The 23,252-nt window shown below is 42.1% G+C and overlaps 1 protein-coding gene across 1 annotated transcript in view; it reads right to left on the bottom strand.

Moving 5' to 3' along the window:
- LOC124041487 (adenosine kinase-like) overlaps positions 1-15,690 on the bottom strand; it is a 50,345-nt gene extending 34,655 nt beyond the window's left edge. The window contains exon 1 of the mRNA XM_046359118.1: positions 15,478-15,690. Coding sequence (XP_046215074.1) covers positions 15,478-15,602 — 125 coding nt within the window. The 5' untranslated portion in view covers positions 15,603-15,690. The remainder of the gene's footprint in view (positions 1-15,477) is intronic.
- Between the last annotated feature and the right edge of the window lie 7,562 nt (positions 15,691-23,252).

Here is a 23,252-nt window from a genome sequence, read left to right as displayed (position 1 = left end):
CAAGACCTCTGCCAGAATAACAGCCAAGTAGCTGTTTTCTATTGACATTCACTATGATACATCCATAACAATGAGCTGATACTGCCCAATTTTGTCTGGCATAGCTAGAAAAGTTTGCCTTCTTGTCAGGAAACTCGTCAACACTGACTGTTAATTATGGGGAGATCTAACACTAGGCTAGAAGCTAGCTAAATAGTTTGTTGCATGCAAACCTGCCAATATCACAAACAAAACAAAATACATGTTGCTGAAAACACCTGGTCCCTCATTATTGTTATTTTATTGTGATACTTTAGGCGTCCTATTTTCTTAAAACTGCCTTGTTGGTTAAGAGCTTGGAAATAAGCATTTCACGGTAAGGTCTACACCTATTGTACTCGGCGCATGTGACAAATAAAATTGACAGCATAGTGCCACGTGTCATGACTGCAGCAGTAGGGACAAGATAAATTAGTGTTCATCACTCACCACGTTTGGTAATCATCAGATGTCTGGAATAACAAATCTAAGCTAAGCAAAGTTCTTTCCTCGTTGGACCTGAGTGCAATGTATCCAATTTCAGTTTGTGTAGTTGTGGGTTTAGCTTTCTGTCATTTTGTGGCAAATACGTTCTGCATGATTGCAAGGTGTCCCGGTATCTTTTCCAACTGTCTCGTTATCTGGTTTTAATGTCCATTCTAAAACGCCCTTCTCGCTAATCAGAAACGAGTATTCAACAATGCTGTGGTATAAATAGAATTTCCTAAAATATTATTGTAGCCTGACACACTACTTTTATATTTGATTAATTAGTTTGTACCTCCAAAATACAATGTGTTCCCTAGTTTTAAAATGACTAAATCTAACAATGTTTTGTGGAGCTTCCATCGCTTCTCAAAGAAGTGCAGGTGCTTGGTGCTTGGGAGGGAAAGGTAAATCATTTGGGTAAGCTTCAGTCACCCATCTTACTCAACTTAATATCCTCATCCTATTGTGCATACAGTATTGTGAATGGCAGATCTAATTGTTACATTAATAATGCATATGAGACAGTTGATTGAAAGAATGTACTTTTTACTCCATACATTTTTCCTGACAACCAAAAGTACTCTTTACATTTGGAATGCTTAGCAGGACAGGAAAATGGTCCAATTCACACACTTTTATCAACCCTACTGCCTCTGATCTGGCGGACTCACCAAACACAAATGCTTAGTTTGTAAATGATGTGTTGGAGTGTGCCCGACTATCCGTTAATTTTTAAAAAACAAGCAAATCTTGACATCTGGTTTGCTTAATATAAGGAATGTGAAATGACCTTTCAGTTGTAGCTTACCATAGTGTTTTCTGCATGCAGGGTCACCAACAACAAAATGTAGCCTACACAGATGCATTTCAACATACAAATAGCAGACCTGTCAACATTGGGAAATGTTTTTGAATAACAGTGCAACCCCCTCCGCTCATTCTCCACAATTATGATACTCAATAACATGTGTACCATCTTAATAAAAACACAATTTTCCTCCAACATTTTCAGACAACTTAGGATGTTGCACAACATCCTAAATTGTCAGAAAATCTGCCTTTGCAGATTATGCCTTTGCAGCCTGAATGGTGGATGCTTTATGTACGAGCCGGCCCACGGGGACAGGAGTGTATTAACGGCTGGGCACATCAATCCTAGCATCCACTATCGGTTGCCTAGGCTAAGACAACATATCGCATGACTCCAAGATTACTTTAATATGATGGCTATTATATCAATGTTTGAGCATAAAAAGGTATTTCCACAGCCATTTCTCACATAATTAATTTGACATACACAAAAAGGTCACACCTTGTCGAGCCTATTTTGTTTTGTCGACACTTGGAAAGTTTCCCAGACAAATTAGCAAATTTGTCCAACAGGCCTTTCATAAAAAAATGTATCAGACACTTTACTCAAATAAAAAGGTTGGATGGAAACCTGGCTAGTGATTTCAGTTTTATAGCTGTAACTGGCAAGGATATAAGCAATAAATAAAGGATATAAATATAGGCTAAGCCTGATTAAATCAATGCTAAAAAGACTTAACATTTTGTTAATATAGAGCTAGCATATACAAGCATCACTCATTTTATTTTGCTGGACCCCATGTCAGTCTGTCAGTCCGTCGTTGATTTGAAAACAGCAGGCCTAGATTGCATTGTTATAGCCTGTTTTGTGCCACTTTATAGTAGAAGCCATATAGGCTAGTATGCCTATTTGTTATCCCATGACATATACAGTACCAGTCAAAAGATTGAATGAGTAGGTCTGCCCAAGGGTTTTTCTTTAGTTTTTACTATTGTCTACATTGTAGTGAAGACATCAAAAATATGAAATAACACATATGGAATCATGGTAGTAACCCCAAAAAAAGTGTTAAACAAATCCAAATATATTTTATATATAAGTAACAACCCTTTTCCTTGATGACAGCTTTGAACTCCTGGCATTCTCTCAACCAGGTTCATGAGGTAGTCACCTGGAATGCATTTCAATTAACAGGTGTACCTTAAGTTAATTTGTGGAATTTATTTCCTTCTTAATGTGTTTGAACCAATCAGTTGTGTTGTGACAAGGTAGGGGTGGTTTTCAAAAGATAGACCTATTTGGTAAAAGACCAAGTCCAAATTATGGCAAGAACAGCTCAAATAAGCAAATAGAAACAAGTCCATCATTACTTTAAGACATGGAGGTCAGTCAATGCGGAAAATGTCAATAACTTTGAAGATTTCTTCAAGTGCAGTCACAAAAACCATCAAGTGCTATGATGAAACTGGCTCTCATGAGGATCGCCACAGGAAAGGAAAACCCAGAGTTACCTCTGCTGCAGAAGATAAGTTAATTAGAGTTACAACCCTCAGAAATTGCAGCCCAAATAAATGCTTCACAGAGTTCAAGTAAGACACATCTCAACATCAACTGTTCAGAGGAGACGTGTGAATCAGCCCTTCATGGTCAAATTGCTGCAAAGAAACCACTACTAAAGGACACCAAGAAGAAGAGACTTGCTTGGGCCAAGAAACACAAGCAATGGAAATTAGACCGGTGGAAATCTGTCCTTTGGTCTGATGAGCCCATTTGGAACCGTAGATGAACAGATGATCTCTGCATGTGTGGTTCCCACAGTGAAGCGTGTAGGTGGTGGTGTGATGGTGCTTTGCTGGCAACACTGTCTGTGATTCATTTAGAATTCAAGGCACACTTAACCAGCATGGCTACCACAGCAATACGCCATCCCATCTGGTTTGGACTTAGTGGGACTATCATTTGTTTTTCAACAGGACCAGGCTGTGTAAGGGCTATTTGACACAATCCCCCGACCTCAACCCAATTGAGATGGTTTGGGATGAGTCGGACCGCAGAGTGAAGGAAAAGCAGCCAACAAGTGCTCAGCATATGTGGGAACTCCTTCAAGATTGTTGGAAAAGCATTCCAGGTGAAGCTGGTTAAGAGAATGCCAAGAGTGTGCAGAGCTGTTATCAAGGCAAAGGGTGGCTACTTTGAAGAATCACAAATATATTTAGATTTTTATATACTTTTTTGGTTACTAAATAATTCCATATATGTTATTTCATAGATGTCTTCACTATTATTCTACAAATGTAGAAAATAGTAAACAAAGAAAAACCCTTGAATGTGTAGGTGTCCACACTTGACTGATACTGTATGTGTTTGCTGGGTTCAGTGAAATGCCTCCCTTTTTATGCTAGACTTACGCTTGTCGCAGATCTTCGGCTGGAGAGATCAAGAGCTCAACTCCCCAAGAATTGTGTTTAGCATGGACCGTAACTATGTGGTTTGAAATTAAAGATATGATTTTGGTTAACAATAAATGTAACAAATTAACTAATAGTCATCGTAGGCTGTAAGTTATAACAATTGTCTGAAGGGGACTGAAGGGGCTCCACTCACCCACAAATTATCTTTGCTTTGGCTGGAGAGCACAGTTCCCGAATAAGCGGATACTTCAATAAAAAAGAAAGCCAAAGAAATGCGAAATATAGCGGAGTCGGGTACACAAGTTGGCAGGTCTGAATTGTTATTTGAGTGCATTATCATTGAATTACGTTTCCATTCTTTACCGCCTGCGTGATAAACGTGTGCCCAAGCATGAGCACAAAGGAAGTGATAGTGTGAGTATTGGTGAAGTGGGACACTTTCTGAAAATGTGCTTTCAGGTACACCTTAAGAGAATCATCCCATTGTTTTAACCCCCAACATGATAACATTCTAAATAGCTTAAGAACTCTTACACAAAATACAAAATTAAGAAATATTAAAAACACACAGGATGGATGGCTCTTCAAACCCAAATTGTCCCGATACAACATTTTTTCAGTTAATACTGACATATTGGGCCACCTTGATTGGCAAAGTGGGACACATAATTCTTTATTGTAAAGACTGATAAATTAGAGCCTATAAAAGCAATTTCTATATTTTTATGATAAACTTCAATTATTCATACACATTAAATCTATTATAACATTCTTTAGGTATTTTTGTGGAACATTAATAACTATAATTTATTATTACCATCATATTTCATTATAAATTATATGTAATCGAATAGCCTATAAATAAAATAAATCTAGGCCTATCAGCTCAACATTCTCAACACTAAACTCTAGTGGATATTTTGTAGAATGAAACCAGAAAGACCTTACCCCTCAAATACAGCAAAATAAAACATGTTGGTGAGGTAATATCTTTAAGTCAAATGTAGCTCTGCATCCCTGTTAGCGAGCATTTCTACTTTGTCAAGATAATACATCCACCTGACAGGTGTGGCATATCAAGAAGCTGATTAAACAGCATGATCATTACACAGATGCACCATGTGCTGGGGACAATAAAAGGCCACTCTAAAAATGTGCAGTTTTGTCACACAACACAATGCCACAGATGTATCAAGTTGATTGAGCGTGCAATTGGCATGCTAAATGCAGAAATGTCCACCAGAGCAGTTGCCAGAGAATTTAATGTTCATTTCTCTACCATAAGCCACTTCAAACATCATTTTAGAGAATTTGGCAGTATGTCCAACCGGCCTCACAACCGCAGACCACATGTAACTACGCCAGCCCAGCCCATCTAGGCTTCTTCACCTGCGGGATCATCTGAGACCAGCCTTCCGGACAGCAGATGAAACTGTGGGTTAGCACACCCAAAGAATTTCTGCACAAACTGTCAGAAACCGCCGAACTGACTGCAGTTCGGCGTCGTAACCGACTTCAGTGGGCATGTGCTCACCTTCGATGGCCACTGGCATGTTGGATAACTGTGCTCTTCACGACTGATTCCCAGTTTCAACTGTACCAGGCAGGCTTCCCGAGTGGTGCAGTGGTCTAAGGGACTGCATCGCAGTCCTAGCCGTGCCACTAGAGATTCTGGGTTCAAGTCCAGGCTCTGTCGCAGCCAGCTGTGACCCGGAAGACCCATGGGGTGGAGCACAATTGGCCCAGTGTCATCCAGGTTAGGGTACCACGAAATTGGGGAGAAGGGGTTACATTTTTTCCCCCCAAAAAATAAAACTGTATGGCAGATCGTGTGTATGTCAACAGCGTGCCCCATGGTAGTGGAGGGGTTATGGTATGGGCTGGCATAAGCTACAGGCAACGAACACAATTGCATTTTATCGAAGGCCATTTGAATGCACAGAGATACCGTGATGAGATCCTAAGGCTCATTGTCGTGCCATTTATCGCCTCATATTTCAGGATGATAATGCACGGCCCCATGTCGCAAAGATCTGAAAACAATTCCTGGAAGCTGAAAACGTCCCAGTTCTTCCATGGCCTGCATACTCACCAGACATGTCACCCATTGAGCATGTTTGGGATGCTCTGGATCGAAGTGAACAACAGTGTGTTCCAGTTCCCGCAAATATCCAGCAACTTCGCACAGCTTTTGAAGAGGAGTGTGACAACATTCCACAATCAACAGCCTGATCAACTCTATGCAAAGGAGATGTGTTGCGCTGCATTACGAAAATGGTGGTCAGACCAAAAATACTGACTGGTTCTGATCCCCCCCAACTTTTTTTTTTTGCATATCTGTGTTCCCAGTCATATGAAATCCATAGATTACAGCCTAATGAATTTATTTCAATTGACTGATTTCCTTATGTGAACTGTAACTCAGTAAAATCTTTGAAATTGTTGCATGTTGTTTATATTTTTGTTCAGTGCATTTAAAATATGGATTTCTGTTACAAAAACATGTACACTATTTCAGTGGCGGTGGTGGGTAAAATAATTGGAGATAAAAAAGCTCACCACTTGGATTCAGTATTTTGTAGCAAGATTTGAAATGGTGTACACCCATTCAGCATCAATCACACCCTCTTAAGCCCCACAAATATTGTTTCGCTCTCAGAGCGTTCAGAGCACACTTGACGCTCTGGTCAATGATGTTTACCTCTGGATAATATGAAAACAGCCTAACCAGCGCTGCTGGCAACAATTTCATGGCGCATTTTTGCCGACGTTTACTAACACCGGCCATATTCAACTGGTGTTGTACACTTTAGCTTAAGACATGTAAGTGTAGCTAGCTAGGTAAATAATGAACCTAGCTAGGTAAACAACGTGTAAGATCACACACACGTCACAAAGTTAGCTAACGAGCCAGCCAGCCAGCCAATTAAACAACAATGAACATAGTGCCAAATCATATCGTTACTACCATGCATGAATCTGCTAGCTAATATTAGGCTCTAACTAGGAAAACAAAGAGCTCTGGGATACGAATAATAACGTCAGCTAGGGAGCCAGCCAGCTAACATTAATTAGCTAGCTAACAGTACACTTCAGTTTAAGACACATAGCTAGCTAGGTAGACAATGAACCTCGCTAGGTAAACGTGTAAGATCACACGTCACGTACCATTAGCTAACGAGCTAGCCAGGTAACGTTAGTTAGTTAAACAACAATAAACATAGTGCCAAATCATATCATTACTACCCTGCATGAATCTGCTGGGAGCTAACCAACAAACAATGTTGTTCCCCAAAAACATAGCAAAACAACCCGTTTCCGTAGCTATAGTTAACACCAAGCTATATAGTTAGCTAGCTATCTAAAAAATAACCCTAATTTATAAGACAATTCTTATATTATTAGCGGTGGCCGAACCCATCTATGTGAAGCTAGCCACAATAAGAATTAGCCACAATAGTGGACTTTGCAGTTAGCCTTCAAAATAAAAGTAGGTCATTGACAGTGATGCAAATTAATATAAATGGTGGAATTACGCCACAATTGAATAGATCATGCTAAACATGGTTGGAATGTTATATAAAATCAACAAAAGACCATTTGTTAATTTGACAAAAATCTGTTGAAATCATACTGGATTATACTTTAGAATTGCATGTTTTGGAGTCTGATAACTGAGGAGGATGTTGGTAGACTGATACCCCATTTCATTGATCCCCAATCCTTAGGTAAAGCTGTTCAGTGCATTATCAACACACACAATAAGCTGACTGGAGAGGTTATTTCACAGTCACAGTCCCACGATGAGCTACAACGCTATTTGCGTAAACTCTTTACAGTTGTGTTGTATGTGTCACCGAGTAGACTGATACCCCATTTCATTGCATCACATTACAACCTTGTTTAACATTATCTAGTCTAAATATGGCATGATTCCACCAATTGTAACCTTAACTTTCAAATAGGTACTTTTATTTTGAAGGCAAACAGCAAATTCCACTATTGTGCCTAATCCTTATTGTGGCTAGCTTCACAACACATAAGCTGGTCCGGTTGAACCTCACTAGCCAGATGAAGCTAGCTGGCTGCTTATAACATTAGCTTTGCGCAACAGATCTGAAGTTCAATTTCAATAGGCGAACAACAAGTGGCTACCTAGCTAATACTTACAAGGATTCCTAAATCATTGCTAAGAATAATGAAAATGACTGCAGTTTCTACTGGTCATTGTTTTCAGGCTCGTTGTATTGCTGCTAGCTAGGTACCAAGCTAAAGCTAGCTAGCTACCACAGAAGTTGCAGTCGAACAAATGCTGCGTTATTACCAACGCGGTATTGTAAACACATCGTTCATGGCCGGTGTTTGCACTTTTTTGTTCAGCTTAGACAGTGCTACTGATAGTAGTGGTGACACTTGGCTTGCATGTGCAAATTCTGAGCACACAACATTCTATAATAGAACTGTGTTATTTGAAGTTATAATAGAACTGTGTTATTTGAAGTGTCAAATTAAAAGCTTATTTGTCGCGTCAAAGTGTTATTTGACGTTTATCTTTTTTGACACGCAAAGACCCAAACGACATGTCGTGAAGCTAATAGCAGTGGCGCTATTACTGTATAATTTCGGTAGGGCTACATCTGAAAAATAGTGTGCCGGTGCTCGACCAGTCGGCGAAAGCAAACATCACCCACAACAATGAACGGTTGATTGTCAAGGGCAATGAATTCCATTTACCTTGGCGTTCATGGATTTCGCCTTTGAGTTGTCTCGCTGAAATGTTCTTACTCTTTCAAATGACTGCTCGACTTCCACAGAGCAGACATTGTGGGCTAGGTTAGGAATGCTGTGTTGCATGTGTAGCGCAAAAGTTTTACGTGGCGTCATTACGTCATGCAACTACGTTATATAGGTATGCACGTCAGCTTTGACATCGGTTTTCCACATTGGCATTAAACTAGACATCGGGCCAATACCGATGTTGGCAATTTTAGCTAATATCGGCCGATTCCGATATGTTCACCGATATATCGTGCATCCTTGTTAGCTAGCTAACATTAGGCTCTAACTTGCAACAATGTCATACACATAACGTTAGCTACAGAGCTAGCCAGCTAACTAACAGTACACTTTAGCTTGAAATGAAACCACTTTGTCAAAATTAGAAACGTGTAATATCTGAAAATGTAGCTTGCTAAGTCTAGACTATCTTACCCGTCCGCATACAACATCATGCATGATGGACGTGTCTCCCTGTCACAGATGCCACGCCCAGGTTGCCCTTAGTTTGAAGATGCAAGACAGGTGTTTTCTAATTCCACTGATTTCTCAACTCGATCATCCAGAATGTGGAAAGCAACACTTATGCAGCTCCACCACACATTTGTTTTTAAAGACGCGTTCAACAGGATTACCAACACAGACTTACGAGCTCAAATAGACAGAAGCCTTCTAAACTCGGCAACAAAAAAAAAACTGCCCATTCAAAGATATATCTTTCAAAGATATAACGTAAAAATCAAAATAACTTCAGATCAATGTAAAGGGTTTAAACACTGTTTCCCATGCTTGTTCAATGAACCATAAACAATTACATGCACCTGTGAAACGGTCATTAAGACACTAACAGCTTACAGACGGTAGGCAATTAAGGTCACAGTTATGAAACTTAGGACACTGAAAAAGCCTTTCTTCCGACTGAAAAACACCAAAAGAAAGATGCCCAGGGTCCCAGCTCATCTGTGTGAACATGCCTCAGGCATGCTGCAAGGAGGCATCGTCGCAGTGGCAGACCATGTGTAACACCTGCACAGGATTGGTACATCCTAACATCACATCTGCGGGACAGGTACAGGATGGCGGCAACAACAACTGTCCAAGTTACACCAGGAACGCACAATCCCTCCATCAGTGCTCAGACTGTCGACAATAGGCTGAACTGAGGGCTTGTAGGCCTGATTTAAGGCAGGTCCTCACCAGACATTACCGGCAACAATGTCGCCCATGGGCACAAACCCACCGTCGCTGGACGAGACAGGACTGGCAAAAAGTGCTCTTCACTGACGAGTCGCGGTTTTGTCTCACCAGGGGTCATGGTCGGATTCGCGTTTATCCTCGAAGGAATGAGCGTTACACAGAGGCCTGTACTCTGGAGCGGGATTGATTTGGAGGTGGAGGGTCCGTCATGGTCTGGGGCAGTGTGTAACAGCATCATTGGACTGAGCTTGTTGTCATTGTAGGCAATCTCAACACTGTGCGTTACAGGGAACATGACATCCTCCTCCCTCACATGGTACCCTTTCAGCATGACAATGCCACCAGCCATACTGCTCGTTCTGTGATTGCCTGCATGACAGGAATGTCAGTGTTCTGCCATGGCCAGCGAAGAGCCAGGATCTCAATCCCATTGAGCACATCTGGGACCCGTTGGATCAGAGGGTGAGGGCTATGGCCATTCCCCCCAGAAATGTCCGGGAACTTGCAGGTGCCTTGGTGGAACATCTCACAGAAAGAACTGGCAAATCTTGTGCAGTCCATGAGGAGGAGATGCACTGCAGTACTTAATGCAGTTGGTGTCCACACCAGACACTGACTTACTTTTGATTTTGACTCCACCCCTTTGTTCAGGGACACATGATTCCATTTCTGTTAGTCACATGTCTGTGTAACTTGTTCAGTTTATGTCTCAATTGTTGAATCTTGTTATGTTCATACAAATATTTACACATGTTAAGTTTGCTGAAAATAAACGCAGTTATTTTTTTTGCTGAGTTTATATGGCAGACCAATTCGAACTCCTCTCTTGGCATGTCCAGTCCACTCATTATCTCAGCCAAACACGGCTAGTGGGAAGGTTGCCGGCTTTTTCTGTGGCTTAACCAACAAGGCTCGTAATTTAACTATTTCATTCGTATTTACAGGATGTCAGACAAGTTTGTTATTAAGGCACATGAAAATTCACATTTTCCAGATGGCATTTCTGCTCAAAATGCATTTTGATTAAAAAAAAAACTTTTAAATGTATTTTCTGTGAAGTCGTGACTTGTGATATTATGCCTAGTTTCCTGAAACACGTCACATATTAGAAGCTATGTGCTGTGATAATTGCATTGTTTGCTCTATAACCTGTTAGGTCATATGCCTTGCGACTGTGATATATATGAGGGTCTGCTATACAAACTGATGGAAAGTGGTGTTGGGGGTAAAACATACGACATTATAAAATCCATGTACACAAACAACAAGTGTGCGGTTAAAATTGGCAAAAAACACACACATTTCTTCACACAGGGTCGTGGGGTTAGACAGGGATGCAGCTTAAGCCCCACCCTCTTCAACATATACATCAACGAATTGGCGCGGGCACTAGAAAAGTCTGCAGCACCCGGCCTCCCCCTGCTAGAATCCGAAGTCAAATGTCTGCTGTTTGCTGATGATCTGGTGCTTCTGTCACCAACCAAGGAGGGCCTACAGCAGCACCTAGATCTTATGCACAGATTCTGTCAGACCTGGGCCCTGACAGTAAATCTCAGTAAGACCAAAATAATGGTGTTCCAAAACAGGTCCAGTCACCAGGACCACAAATACAAATTCCATCTAGACACTGTTGCCCTAGAGCACACAAAAAACTATACATACCTTGGCCTAAACATCAGCGCCACAGGTAACTTCCACAAAGCTGTGAACGATCTGAGAGACAAGGCAAGAAGGGCATTCTATGCCATCAAAAGAAACATAAATTTCAACATACCAATTAGGATTTGGCTAAAAATACTTGAATCAGTCATAGAGCCCATTGCCCTTTATGGTTGTGAGGTCTGGGGTCCGCTCACCAACCAAGACTTCACAAAATGGGACAAACACCAAATTGAGACTCTGCACGCAGAATTCTGCAAAAATATCCTCCGTGTACAACGTAAAACACCAAATAATGCATGCAGAGCAGAATTAGGCCGATACCCACTAATTATCAAAATCCAGAAAAGAGCCGTTAAATTCTACAACCACCTAAAAGGAAGCGATTCACAAACCTTCCATAACAAAGCCATCACCTACAGAGAGATGAACCTGGAGAAGAGTCCCCTAAGCAAGCTGGTCCTGGGGCTCTGTTCACAAACACAAACACACCCTACAGAGCCCCAGGACAACAGCACAATCAGACCCAACCAAATCATGAGAAAACAAAAAGATAACTACTTAAGACATTGGAAAGAATTAACAAAAAAACAGAGCAAACTAGAATGCTATTTGGCCCTACACAGAGAGTACACAGCGGCAGAATACCTGACCACTGTGAATGACCCAAAATTAAGGAAAGCTTTGACTATGTACAGACTCAGTGAGCATAGTCTTGCTATTGAGAAAGGCCGCCGTAGGCAGACATGGCTCTCAAGAGAAGACAGGCTATGTGCTCACTGCCCACAAAATGAGGTGGAAACTGAGCTGCACTTCCTAACCTCCTGCCCAATGTATGACCATATTAGAGAGACATATTTCCCCCAGATTACACAGATCCACAAAGAATTCGAAAACAAATCCAATTTTGAAAAACTCCCATATCTTTTGGGTGAAATTCCACAGTGTGCCATCACAGCAGCAAGATTTGTGACCTGTTGCCACGAGAAAAGGGCAACCAGTGAAGAACAAACACCATTGTAAATACAACCCATATTTATGCTTATTCATTTTATCTTGTGTCATTTAACTATTTGTACATTGTATATATATATAAAATATGACATTTGTAATGTCTTTACTGTTTTTTTAAACTTCTGTATGTGTAATGTTTACTGTTATTTTTTGTTGTTTTTCACTTTATATATTCACTTTGTATGTTGTCTACCTCACTTGCTTTGGCAATGTTAACACATGTTTCCCATGCCAATAAAGCCCTTGAATTGAATTGAATATATAGGCCTAAGGCCGAGACAATAAGACCGTGGCAGAATAAATTCAACCACACCTTTTTTTTCCATCACAAAACCGGAGCGACCTCTGTCCGGTTGTCCACAAAGTAACAACCAGTTACATGACCTACAGCATGGTCAAGCAAGTTAATGTTCATAATTTTTGGACTACTAAACAACTATTGATTTAGAACCACTGAGAGTTACCGCAAGTCGCAAAGAACACAGGAGTTGCCTCCACTATTCCAGCAACATTTCAACTTCAACACCATCAAATCATCTATGCTTAGTCTAATACAGTGACAAACAACTAAAAGAAACAAAAGCAATTTAGTCCCATCAATGTACACCAAATATGATGTGGATGTCCACAGTTCTGATTTGTGTGTGCCTGCGTTAGTGCAAGTATAAAAAATTATGTTGACTCACCCTACTTGTAGAGAAACGCCAGTCCCATCCTTCTCTCTTTCATGATGACGAAACGATATGACTATGCCATACATAGGCCTACACGCTTTTACCACAAGTCCAAATCCCCATCTCCATTCATGGCTAATTTAGGAAAAGGACCATTTTAGCTAGCTTGCCAGCCACTGGAGGACAACAACGTATTTCTCTTGATGCGATTGGAGTGATGCCAAATACAAACTGGCTTCCCTTGACATTTTCTTTTGGTTCTCCAGGACCATTCACAGTTGAACTCAACGCTGATTGGCTATTATTTTATACTTAATTTTTTATCAAGGGAGGCTTGCTTCAATTGCATTCAATGCTACGGGTGGCAACAATGTCATGCGGTTTCTCTCATTCGGCTCCTTTCTCTGGTGAGATACATTCAGCCTCTTGGGAATTTACGGAAAATTAGACGAAAGATAAATTATTTGATATGTTATCTTGGTCCATTTTTTTGAGAAGCCTGGCTTCACTTGGCATCCATGAATACACAGCACTGGTATTTCATAGTCCACCAAAATATATTTTCTGCATAAAAAAAATGGCCTAGAGGAGTGTCCCAGTTTGAAAGTAGGCGATTGGCATCCTGGGACACTGTCAAATTGTCAATATTCTAAAAAGGTGTGAGTAGTAAGGAAAGCATTAACAGTCATTAGGACTTACAATTACATCCCATTACAAAATATGTTGTAATGACACTGAATATCCTTAGTTTTTTTATAACTCTAACATTATTTACCTCAGAACCCATCATTTTCCTTACCAGGCAGTGTTTCAAACTCATAAATGACACACCCTCATCCACTTACCCTCATCTTATGCCTGTGGGATAATCCCTGCAGCCATATTTGTTGTTGGTCCAAGTTATTAGCCAAGCAAGAGAAGTTTGCAACGTAAGCCCCTCAGCCCGCGTTTTTATTGGAGTTTGCGAGTGTACAATTATGTTCACGTCGGGGCCTGAAACGTCCTATAATTCAATTTGCGATGATTGTACATCCGCTAGAAAAGTCAGCCAAAACTTAAAACCTCAACATGGAGTCAACAAACAAGTGTAATTAAAAACGAATGTAAATAAGTTACAAATTGTGCTACTAATGCACAAACACTTCTCAAAAGTATTAAATTATGTTTTTGTTTGGTTAGATTTTGGAAATTCTACAAAGAAAACATTTTCTTTCTTCAGAAGTTCCAGCTAGACAGGTTAACGTTAGTTAGATAATTAATTTGCTAGCTGGCATACAGTAGGCGTATATTAATAATTATATAGTTAATATAAGTAGACATGCAATTATAATTGACTGTGACGCATATAGAGTACCACAAGCTACCGGTGGCTGAAAACACAATCGTCGCTGGACGAACGAGTGACGAATTTCCGGGCAAGGGCAGTCCATTTAAAATGTATTCCTTCCGCCCTCACCCCTTGCTCTGCAAGTGTAAACTCATCAGACGTCATAAGTTGCCAAAAGTGTCCACTTAATTTGAGGGCTGAGCGTGTGTACTATAATATTCTTATAATAAAGGTTTATGATAATCTTATTTTTTCTGTAAGGGAAAGGGTCACTCAAATCTACATTTTGTACATTTTTCTCAGACCTCAAAAGTGGTCTAAGCATTGTTACTGTTTTCAGTTATTGTCCCACCAACTGAATTTGGCTCTGCCCGGATTATTTCTTAAGTACCCTCAAGTGTATTTTAGCAGTAGAGACCAGCCTATGGTCTCATCGAGTCTTCTGAAGTACCCCATGTGGATAGGCCAAGTACCCCTAGGGGTGCCAGTACCCCTTGGTTGGGAAGCACTGATGTAGAACTTCCAAGTTTGTTCAGTCTTTCCATTTTTAAACTAAAGCGTGGAAGAGAGAAAACCTGAACAATAAAAAAAGGGAAATCTGAAACCTGTGAATTTCTTACTCAGTTGACAGCCTGATTTATCAGTTTCAATAGTAGGCCTACTATTTGCTTCTTGCACAGTACACATTGGGTTGGCCTGACTGTGAAAGATATGAGATTTATTAATTTTAGGTCATTCAGAGTATGTCATACTGTGTGACATACTCTGAAGGCACAACTAAATAATGCTTCCACACACAGCTAGCGGACAAAACATATACGCATTGCATAAACTAGCTAGCTGATGTTACATTCTTTTCATTGACGTGATCAGACTAATAATGAATGAACGATGCTTAAGTTTAAATGCTTGATCGATATCTCATTGATTCAGAGTTCACAAGCAAGCCCCTCGCCTCAAGGTTTAGGCCCACGCCTCAAGGTTTTGGCAAACATCTAAAGCATAAGCACGTGTAAAGTATTTAACTAGCTATAGCTGCAGCCATACTCGTGTCGTCAGTAGCCATGCTCAGCAGAGCTGCATTGAGTTAACTATAGCTACCCCAGTTTGGTCGGGGCTTTCCTTGAACTCTCTGGAGTTTTCTCTGGGGTCTTCTTTTCTGGGGTTTTCTTCTTTTTCTCATCTGACAGTCGGAGTTTCTTCGCTCTTGGTTCGCCTGACGCCATGGTTCTGAAGGAACACGCTGCAACCTCCTCGAGTCAAGATAGCTATCGTGGATATTAATCAAGAGGCAGAGAGCGGAAAACGGCTATTAGAATCAACAGACGGAGCCCAAACATAGCTGCCCACAGACTGCGCCTGACCAGAAAGACAGGAACTTTGGTCAGAAGTTGATGACTTAGTTGTGCGCACTTCGGTCAGTGCATATTACACACAGATATTCACTCATGTCAAGGTAGGATATATAGAAAGGTTTTATGTAAAGTTTGATTGTGCTGATAAGAGAGGATAAGTGTGCATGGTAAATCAGGCTTCTGTGTATTCATAGGTCGCACCTCTGCCAGGTCACGTGACGGAGGTGCGATGCCAAGCCGTTTAAGACAAGGGTTTAGCTATCTTGGAATTTAAGAACATTTTCAATAACTTTATTTTCAAGATTCTAATTTATTTTAAACTTTTTGCTTCAGGAGAAACATAAGTAATAGCGCAAGAGACTTTCCAGCAACATTTTTGAGGAATAACAACTTTGCTTAACTTTCTTCTTAAGTCTATAGTTAAGGAAAAAATGTCAGTTAAGAATTACAATTCTTCTTAAGAAGGTTTTGTGAAACCGGCCCCTGGTTGTTACTGAGTGAGTGAACGGTGGGGCGGTCCGGAGTGGTGTGTATGCTCGCACCTGATTAGACGACAATCACCCCATTAAAAGGAGGAAATCATCGTACATATCACATTCATATAGTACCCCACATGTTTGGTTCGCGTTACCTTTTAATAGTGATTCAGAACCACACATCCATCGTACTGTGTGCTTCATAGAACCCAAAGCCGAAACGTTTCCAGGGAGTTTTTACCGTCACTTTCCTGGGTTTCGCGGGAAATTGTGTTTGAGCTTTTGACCTGGGGTGTACAGTGTAATATTTACAGGAAGGGAAAGTTTTTCTACAACGTAATTATGTCACTGGCAATGATATATTCTATCGTATTTAGGTTTAGCATGATTCTTATAAAAGAATGCTTGAATTATTTTATAGTCTCGGTGAGCTAGCTAAATTAGCTAGTATTGCCAAAATAATGTTAGTTACAGGAGCTAGCTATAAACAGATTAGCTAGCTATCCTCATCACGTTGTAGCTACATGTAATTGATCTGTTCCCACTGAATAATGACTTCTCCCTATGTTCAACAATACCCTTCAACAGGGGACATATCAAATCTGGTTAGCTAGCTACTTGTCATTAGGCTTTTAAAGGGGAAATCGTTTGAGAGCTCGTAAGTAAGCATTTCACTGTAAGGTATTCGGCGCATGTGACAAATCACATTTGATTTGAATTTGCACTTGGAAGTCCATTTGCGTGTAAAGAATTAGCTAACGTTGGGCTGAACGCATTCCTAGCTGTATTTTGTCTAACGTAGGAATTGATATGTTCTTTTTTTTTAGCTATGTTGTCCTTTACTACTTCTTTCAGCAGTTTGTATTTCTTTATTGTCCCTTCTTTTACCAAGCAAGTTGACTGAAAACACAAACTCTATTACATCATCAAACTTTGGCCCATTTGCATGCATGGGAAGGTGAGGGGTAGGATGGGCCAAAGTTAAGTGTACAAATTTTGTACATGAAATGCTTCCATCATGAGGATAATTATTCTACCTGCTGTTTATGTGATATATGAATTTAATTAATTCATTGTTTGTTTGTTTACATGTTTATGCGTGGGATAATATTTAACTGCAAGGCAGTACATGTTACTATTTTAGTCAATTTCATAAATATGCAGTTGTTTATGAGTCCTAATACATTTGTTACAGATGTCTAATGTCACCAGGGTGTCTGGGGGTTATCACCCAACTTCATGAACATTTCAAATATAACAAATCTTCCTAGTTGTATTTTGGTTGTTAATATAGGGTAGACAGACAAGTTCTCTACTTTCTCCCCTTTTCACTTGCCTTCTTTTTTTGCAGTAATGCTGCAATCAGTTGGTTGCATGTACAGTATTATGAATAGGATGTATGCATATTGTTAATAAAGAGAAAAGCATTTTTATACAATCTGCCCATTTGTTTTTGTTGGCATATAAGTATTTGTATTACTCATACCAACTGAGCCATATGTTTAAAACTGTCAGCGCTGTCATCCATGGTCCAGATAAAATGACATTCACTGTAAACGTTTCTTATAAATTCTGGAAGCAGTAAGCATAGCACACATGCATACTACCTTATATTACGGTCACTGTCCTTAATGTCATTACTTAAAGGGCTATGAGAACAATGAAAATGTCACAATATATTTAGAGATACATAAACCAGATAGAAATCATGTGTTGCTCTATTGCGATGGACGTAGCATCTTCGTTTCTCAATCCATTTGGTAAATTACTTTAAACTGCATGTTTCTCATTGATTTAGGATGTTAACTAATGGGCTGTAGATGATGATCTACAACATCTCACCAGATAAAGAAAAGGGTGTGGTGGAGTGTGCTTCAGGGTTCAAATGGCTCCATGTAGGTAAGTAAGAAGGAGCCTTGGCTTGTGCAAGCCAGAACGGCTCATAGGAGCAGCAGGAAAATGGCCTCTCGCTAAGTAGTAGAAGCAGATCATTCGGTCAACTTTCCTTCCAGTCCTAGACTATGGAGACATCATCCACGTAAGTATGTGTAAATTATTTAGCTGTATAAAGACATTTCTGTCCATTGCAACACTACAATAATACCTTTCTAAAATGTGACTTTCCAAATCCAGCAATAGTAAGGCCTATCCAACCGTATCACTCCTATTTAGTGGAATGTTACCCAACATATACATTTAAGCAGTCTATTGTAAGTATACTACACCACAATTTCAAATGGTAGGACATTACAGTAGGTACCCTTTCTATTTGTCCTATTGAAGCACACAAACTATAGTATTTAGCCTAAAGCAGCATATGATTTTACAGTAGACTATAGATGTAGGCTACAGTATAGTCACATTGCATGATGTTAATATGTTAGCGCAGCACATTGGTCTGAACAACTTATAGCCTCTTAGGGAATGTCTCTTAATAAGAAAAAAATCATAAATGTATGAGAATGTTGCATTTTGAAATTTAAATAGTGATTCTGATATTGGACCTGCGTGAGGGGTATGTCAAATGAATTGGGGCATTTTGGAGGGGCTGAATGATGCACCATTAAAGCCTAGGCTACAGCCGGGCGCCTCCCGGGGTATTACGTTCTCCTGATGAATTTGCATGGGTATGACCGACAGACAAGAAGTCAGAGAAATATACAGTAAGTAAGCAACGTCAAAAAAGGATAAAGACAAATTATCGGCCTTGTAACATCGTTCGTCTGTTGTTTGAAGAGAGTCAGACCGAAATGCAGCGTGTAGGTTACTCATGACTTTTAATGAAGAATAATGCGGTACATAAATAACAGAAGAAGAAAACAACAAACGAGTGAAACTAATTACAGCCTATCTGGTGACTAACACAGAGACAGGTACAATCACCCACGAAATACAACGCGCACTCAGGCTACCTAAATACGGTTCCCAATCCGAGACAACGAGAATCAGCTGACTCCAATTAGGAATCGCCTCAGGCAGCCAAGCCTAACTAGACACACCCCTAATAATACACAATCCCAATTAATACAAACCCCAATACGAAACACAACATATAAACCCATGTCACACCCTGGCCTACCCAAACATATAACAAAAACACAAGATACAATGACCAAGGCATGACAGAACCCCCCCCTAAGGTGCGGACTCCGGGATGCACCTCAAGAGCATAGGGAGGGTCCGGGTGGGCGTCTGTCCATGGTGGCGGTTCTGGCTCGGGACGTGGACCCCACTCCATAAATGTCCTAGTTCCTCCCCTTCGCGTCCTAAGATAATTCACCTTCTCCGCCGACCATGGCCTAATAGTCCTCACCCTGATCCCCACATAATTGAGGGGCAGCTCGGGACCGAGGGGCAGCTCGGGACCAAGGGGCATCTCGGGACAGAGGGGCAGCTCGGGACAGAGGGGCAACTCAGGACAGAGGGGCAACTCGGGACAGAGGGGCAACTCGGGACAGAGGGGAACTCGGGACAGAGGGGCAGCTCGGGACAGAGGGGCAGCTCGGGACAGAGGGGCAACTCAGGACAGAGGGGTAACTCAGGACAGAGGGGCATCTCAGGATAGAGGGGCATCTCAGGACAGCAGGGCAGCTCAGGACAGAGGGGCATCTCAGGACAGAGGGGCAGCCCGGTACTGAGGGGAAGCCCGGTACTGAGAGGGAGCCCAGTACAGAGAGGAAGCCAAGTACTGAGAGGAAGCTCAGTACTGAGAGGAAGCCAAGTACTGAGAGGAAGCTCAGTACTGAGAGGAAGCTCAGTACTGAGAGGAAGCTCAGTACTGAGAGGAAGCTCAGGCAGGTAGTAGGCTCCGGTAAATCCTGGCTGGCTGGTGGAACTGGATGATTCAGGTTGTCTGGCCGATCTAGAAGATCTTGGCAGACTGGCACTTCTGGCGGATCCTGGCAGACTGGCACTTCTGGTGGATCCTGGCAGACTGGTGACTCTGGGCCGACTGGCGGCGCTGGGCAGACAGGAGACTCCGGCAGCGCAGGAGAGGAGAAAGGCTCTGGCTGCGCTGAACAGGCGGGAGACTCCAACAGCGCAGGAGAGGAGAAAAGCTCTGGCTGCGCTAAACAGGCGAGGCGCACAGGACGCGCTGGGCCGACTGGGAGCACTGGTGGCGCTGGACAGACAGGAGACTCCGGCAGCGCAGGAGAGGAGAAAGGCTCTGGCTGCGCTGAACAGGCGGGAGACTCCAACAGTGCAGGAGAGGAGAAAAGCTCTGGCTGCGCTGAACAGGCGAGGCGCACTGGACGCGCTGGGCCGACTGGTAGCACTGGTGGCGCTGGACAGACAGGAGACTCCGGCAGCGCAGGAGAAGAGAAAGGCTCTGGCTGCGCTAAACAGGCTGGAGACTCCGATAGCACAGGAGGGGAGAAAAGCACTGGCTGTGCTGAACAGGCGAGGCGCACTGGAGGCCTGGTGCGTGGTGCTGGAACTGGTGGTACTGGCGCGAGGACACGCACAGGAAGCCTGGTGCGGGGAGCTGCTACCGGAGGACTGGTGTGTAGAGGTGGCTCTGGATAGACCGGACCGTGCAGGCGCACTGGAGCTCTTGAGCACCGAGCCTGCCCAAGCTTACCTGGCTCAATGCCCACTCTAGCCCGGCCAATAGGAAGGGCTGGTATGTGTCGCAGCTGGCTCTGCACCCGCACTGGAAACACCGTGCGCTCCATAGCATAACACGGTGCCTGCCCGGTCTCTCTAGCCCAATGGTGAGCACAGGGAGTATGCGCAGGTCTCCTACCTGGCATAACTATTCTCCCTTTTAGCCGGGTGACTTTCTGGTTTCCAACCGCGTCGCCGTGCTGCCTCCTCATACTTGCGCCTCTCCGCTTTAGCTGCTTCTATTTCCTCCTTGGGACGGCGATATTCTCCCGGCTGCGCCCAGGGTCCTTTACCGTCTAATTCCTCCTCCCATGTCCAAATCTCCAAATGATGCAGTCTCTCCCATTGCAACTGCTCTTCACGATTAACCGGGAGAGTAGGCTCAGGTCTGATTCCTGACTCAGCCACTCTCTCTCTGCGCTTTCCCGTTACCTTCGGTTTTCGCTCTGTATAACCGTGCTTTCCTTTTCGATTCCATACGTGTATAGCCCTCTTCGCATTGCTGTAGGGAATCCCAGGCGGGCTCCTGCACTCGCTCTGGGTCGGCCGCCCACCTGTCGATTTCTTCCCACGTCGTATAATCCCTGCTTCTGCCGTCCATAACGTCCTCCTTTAGATCCTGCCAGTTCACACGCTGCTCGGTCTGTGAATGGTGTTGGGTGATTCTGTAAGTTCAGGTCTGATTCCTGACTCAGCCACTCTCTCTCTGCGCTTTCCCGTTACCTTCGGTTTTCGCTCTGTATAACCGTGCTTTCCTTTTCGATTCCATACGTGTATAGCCCTCTTCGCATTGCTGTAGGGAATCCCAGGCGGGCTCCTGCACTCGCTCTGGGTCGGCCGCCCACCTGTCGATTTCTTCCCACGTCGTATAATCCCTGCTTCTGCCGTCCATAACGTCCTCCTTTAGATCCTGCCAGTTCACACGCTGCTCGGTCTGTGAATGGTGTTGGGTGATTCTGTAAGTTCGTCTGTTGTTTGAAGAGAGTCAGACCGAAATGCAGCGTGTAGGTTACTCATGACTTTTAATGAAGAATAATGCGGTACATGAAATAACAGAAGAAGAAAACCACAAACGAGTGAAACTAATTACAGCCTATCTGGTGACTAACACAGAGACAGGTACAATCACCCACGAAATACAACGCGCACTCAGGCTACCTAAATACGGTTCCCAATCCGAGACAACGAGAATCAGCTGACTCCAATTAGGAATCGCCTCAGGCAGCCAAGCCTAACTAGACACACCCCTAATAATACACAATCCCAATTAATACAAACCCCAATACGAAACACAACATATAAACCCATGTCACACCCTGGCCTACCCAAACATATAACAAAAACACAAGATACAATGACCAAGGCGTGACAGGCCTAACATCCAAAACACGGAGCTGCGGTACAGAATGAACCACTGGTTGTTCACTTTCCATAATATTAGGCACATTTTATTAAGGCCAAAATGTTTAATCGATTCATAACAAGGAACAACAGTCGATGTTGTTATATGGCCGACTTACCTTCAAATAGGCTATTGCGTAGGCTATCGGCCTATGCGATAATAAGCACATCTTTATAGTGGAGTTTATTATAGACGCAAGGATGCGATAGGTGCATGTCTGCTTGGGCTCTATAGGCTACTACTTGACATCGATCTATATGGCAACACACTTATTTGCATGGTTTTAATATAGGCTATGTTCTAACGTATGGTGGTAGGCTGCTTGCATCATATGGCCCTGCAGCTTATAGGTCATTTATGCGGGTGGAGAACATGTACCTATCTGCTTGAGCCCTACTTGTTCTTGGCAAACATCATCAAAAGTTAAAACAAAAATCATGGCCTTCTATTTGCATGATAATGAATTCAGTGCATCATTGTCAAGCAATATCCTAAATAGACATAGGGCCTATGATAATGTGCCAGTATAGGCTATAGGAGGTTTAATGTCCACACATATGATATAAAGGCTAAATAGCGTTTTTTGTTTGTTGAGGCTCTAATGTCGATATAATTTTGGTTTTATGTATACATTTACATACTTATTTGTGTTTCTCAAGCCTAATATTTCTTGTATTTTGTAGCTCAGACTTGGGGTTTGGCACAAATACATCTTTGGGATGATTCTGAGAGAATTTTCCAACCCCATAACCCTGGGGGGGCTCAGTGGCGACTCCAAAGGTCAATTGTAACCACACTTTAATGATTTGTAAACAAATAGGTTTAGGAGAAACTACAAAACGGTGCCATGTTTGTAGTTCACATCTCTTCTGGTTTCTGTAACAATGTCATTAGTAATTCATGCAAATTAATTACTTAAAAATCATACAATGTGATTTTCTGGATTTTTGTTTTAGATTCAATCTCTCACAGTTGAAGTGTACGTACCTATGATAAAAATTACAGACCTCTACATGCTTTGTAAGTGGGAAAACC

Source organism: Oncorhynchus gorbuscha, linkage group LG08, assembly GCF_021184085.1.
Source record: "Oncorhynchus gorbuscha isolate QuinsamMale2020 ecotype Even-year linkage group LG08, OgorEven_v1.0, whole genome shotgun sequence".
Taxonomy (NCBI): domain Eukaryota; kingdom Metazoa; phylum Chordata; class Actinopteri; order Salmoniformes; family Salmonidae; genus Oncorhynchus; species Oncorhynchus gorbuscha.
Note: the sequence above shows the minus strand (reverse complement) of the source record. Positions and strands in the feature narration are given on the sequence as shown.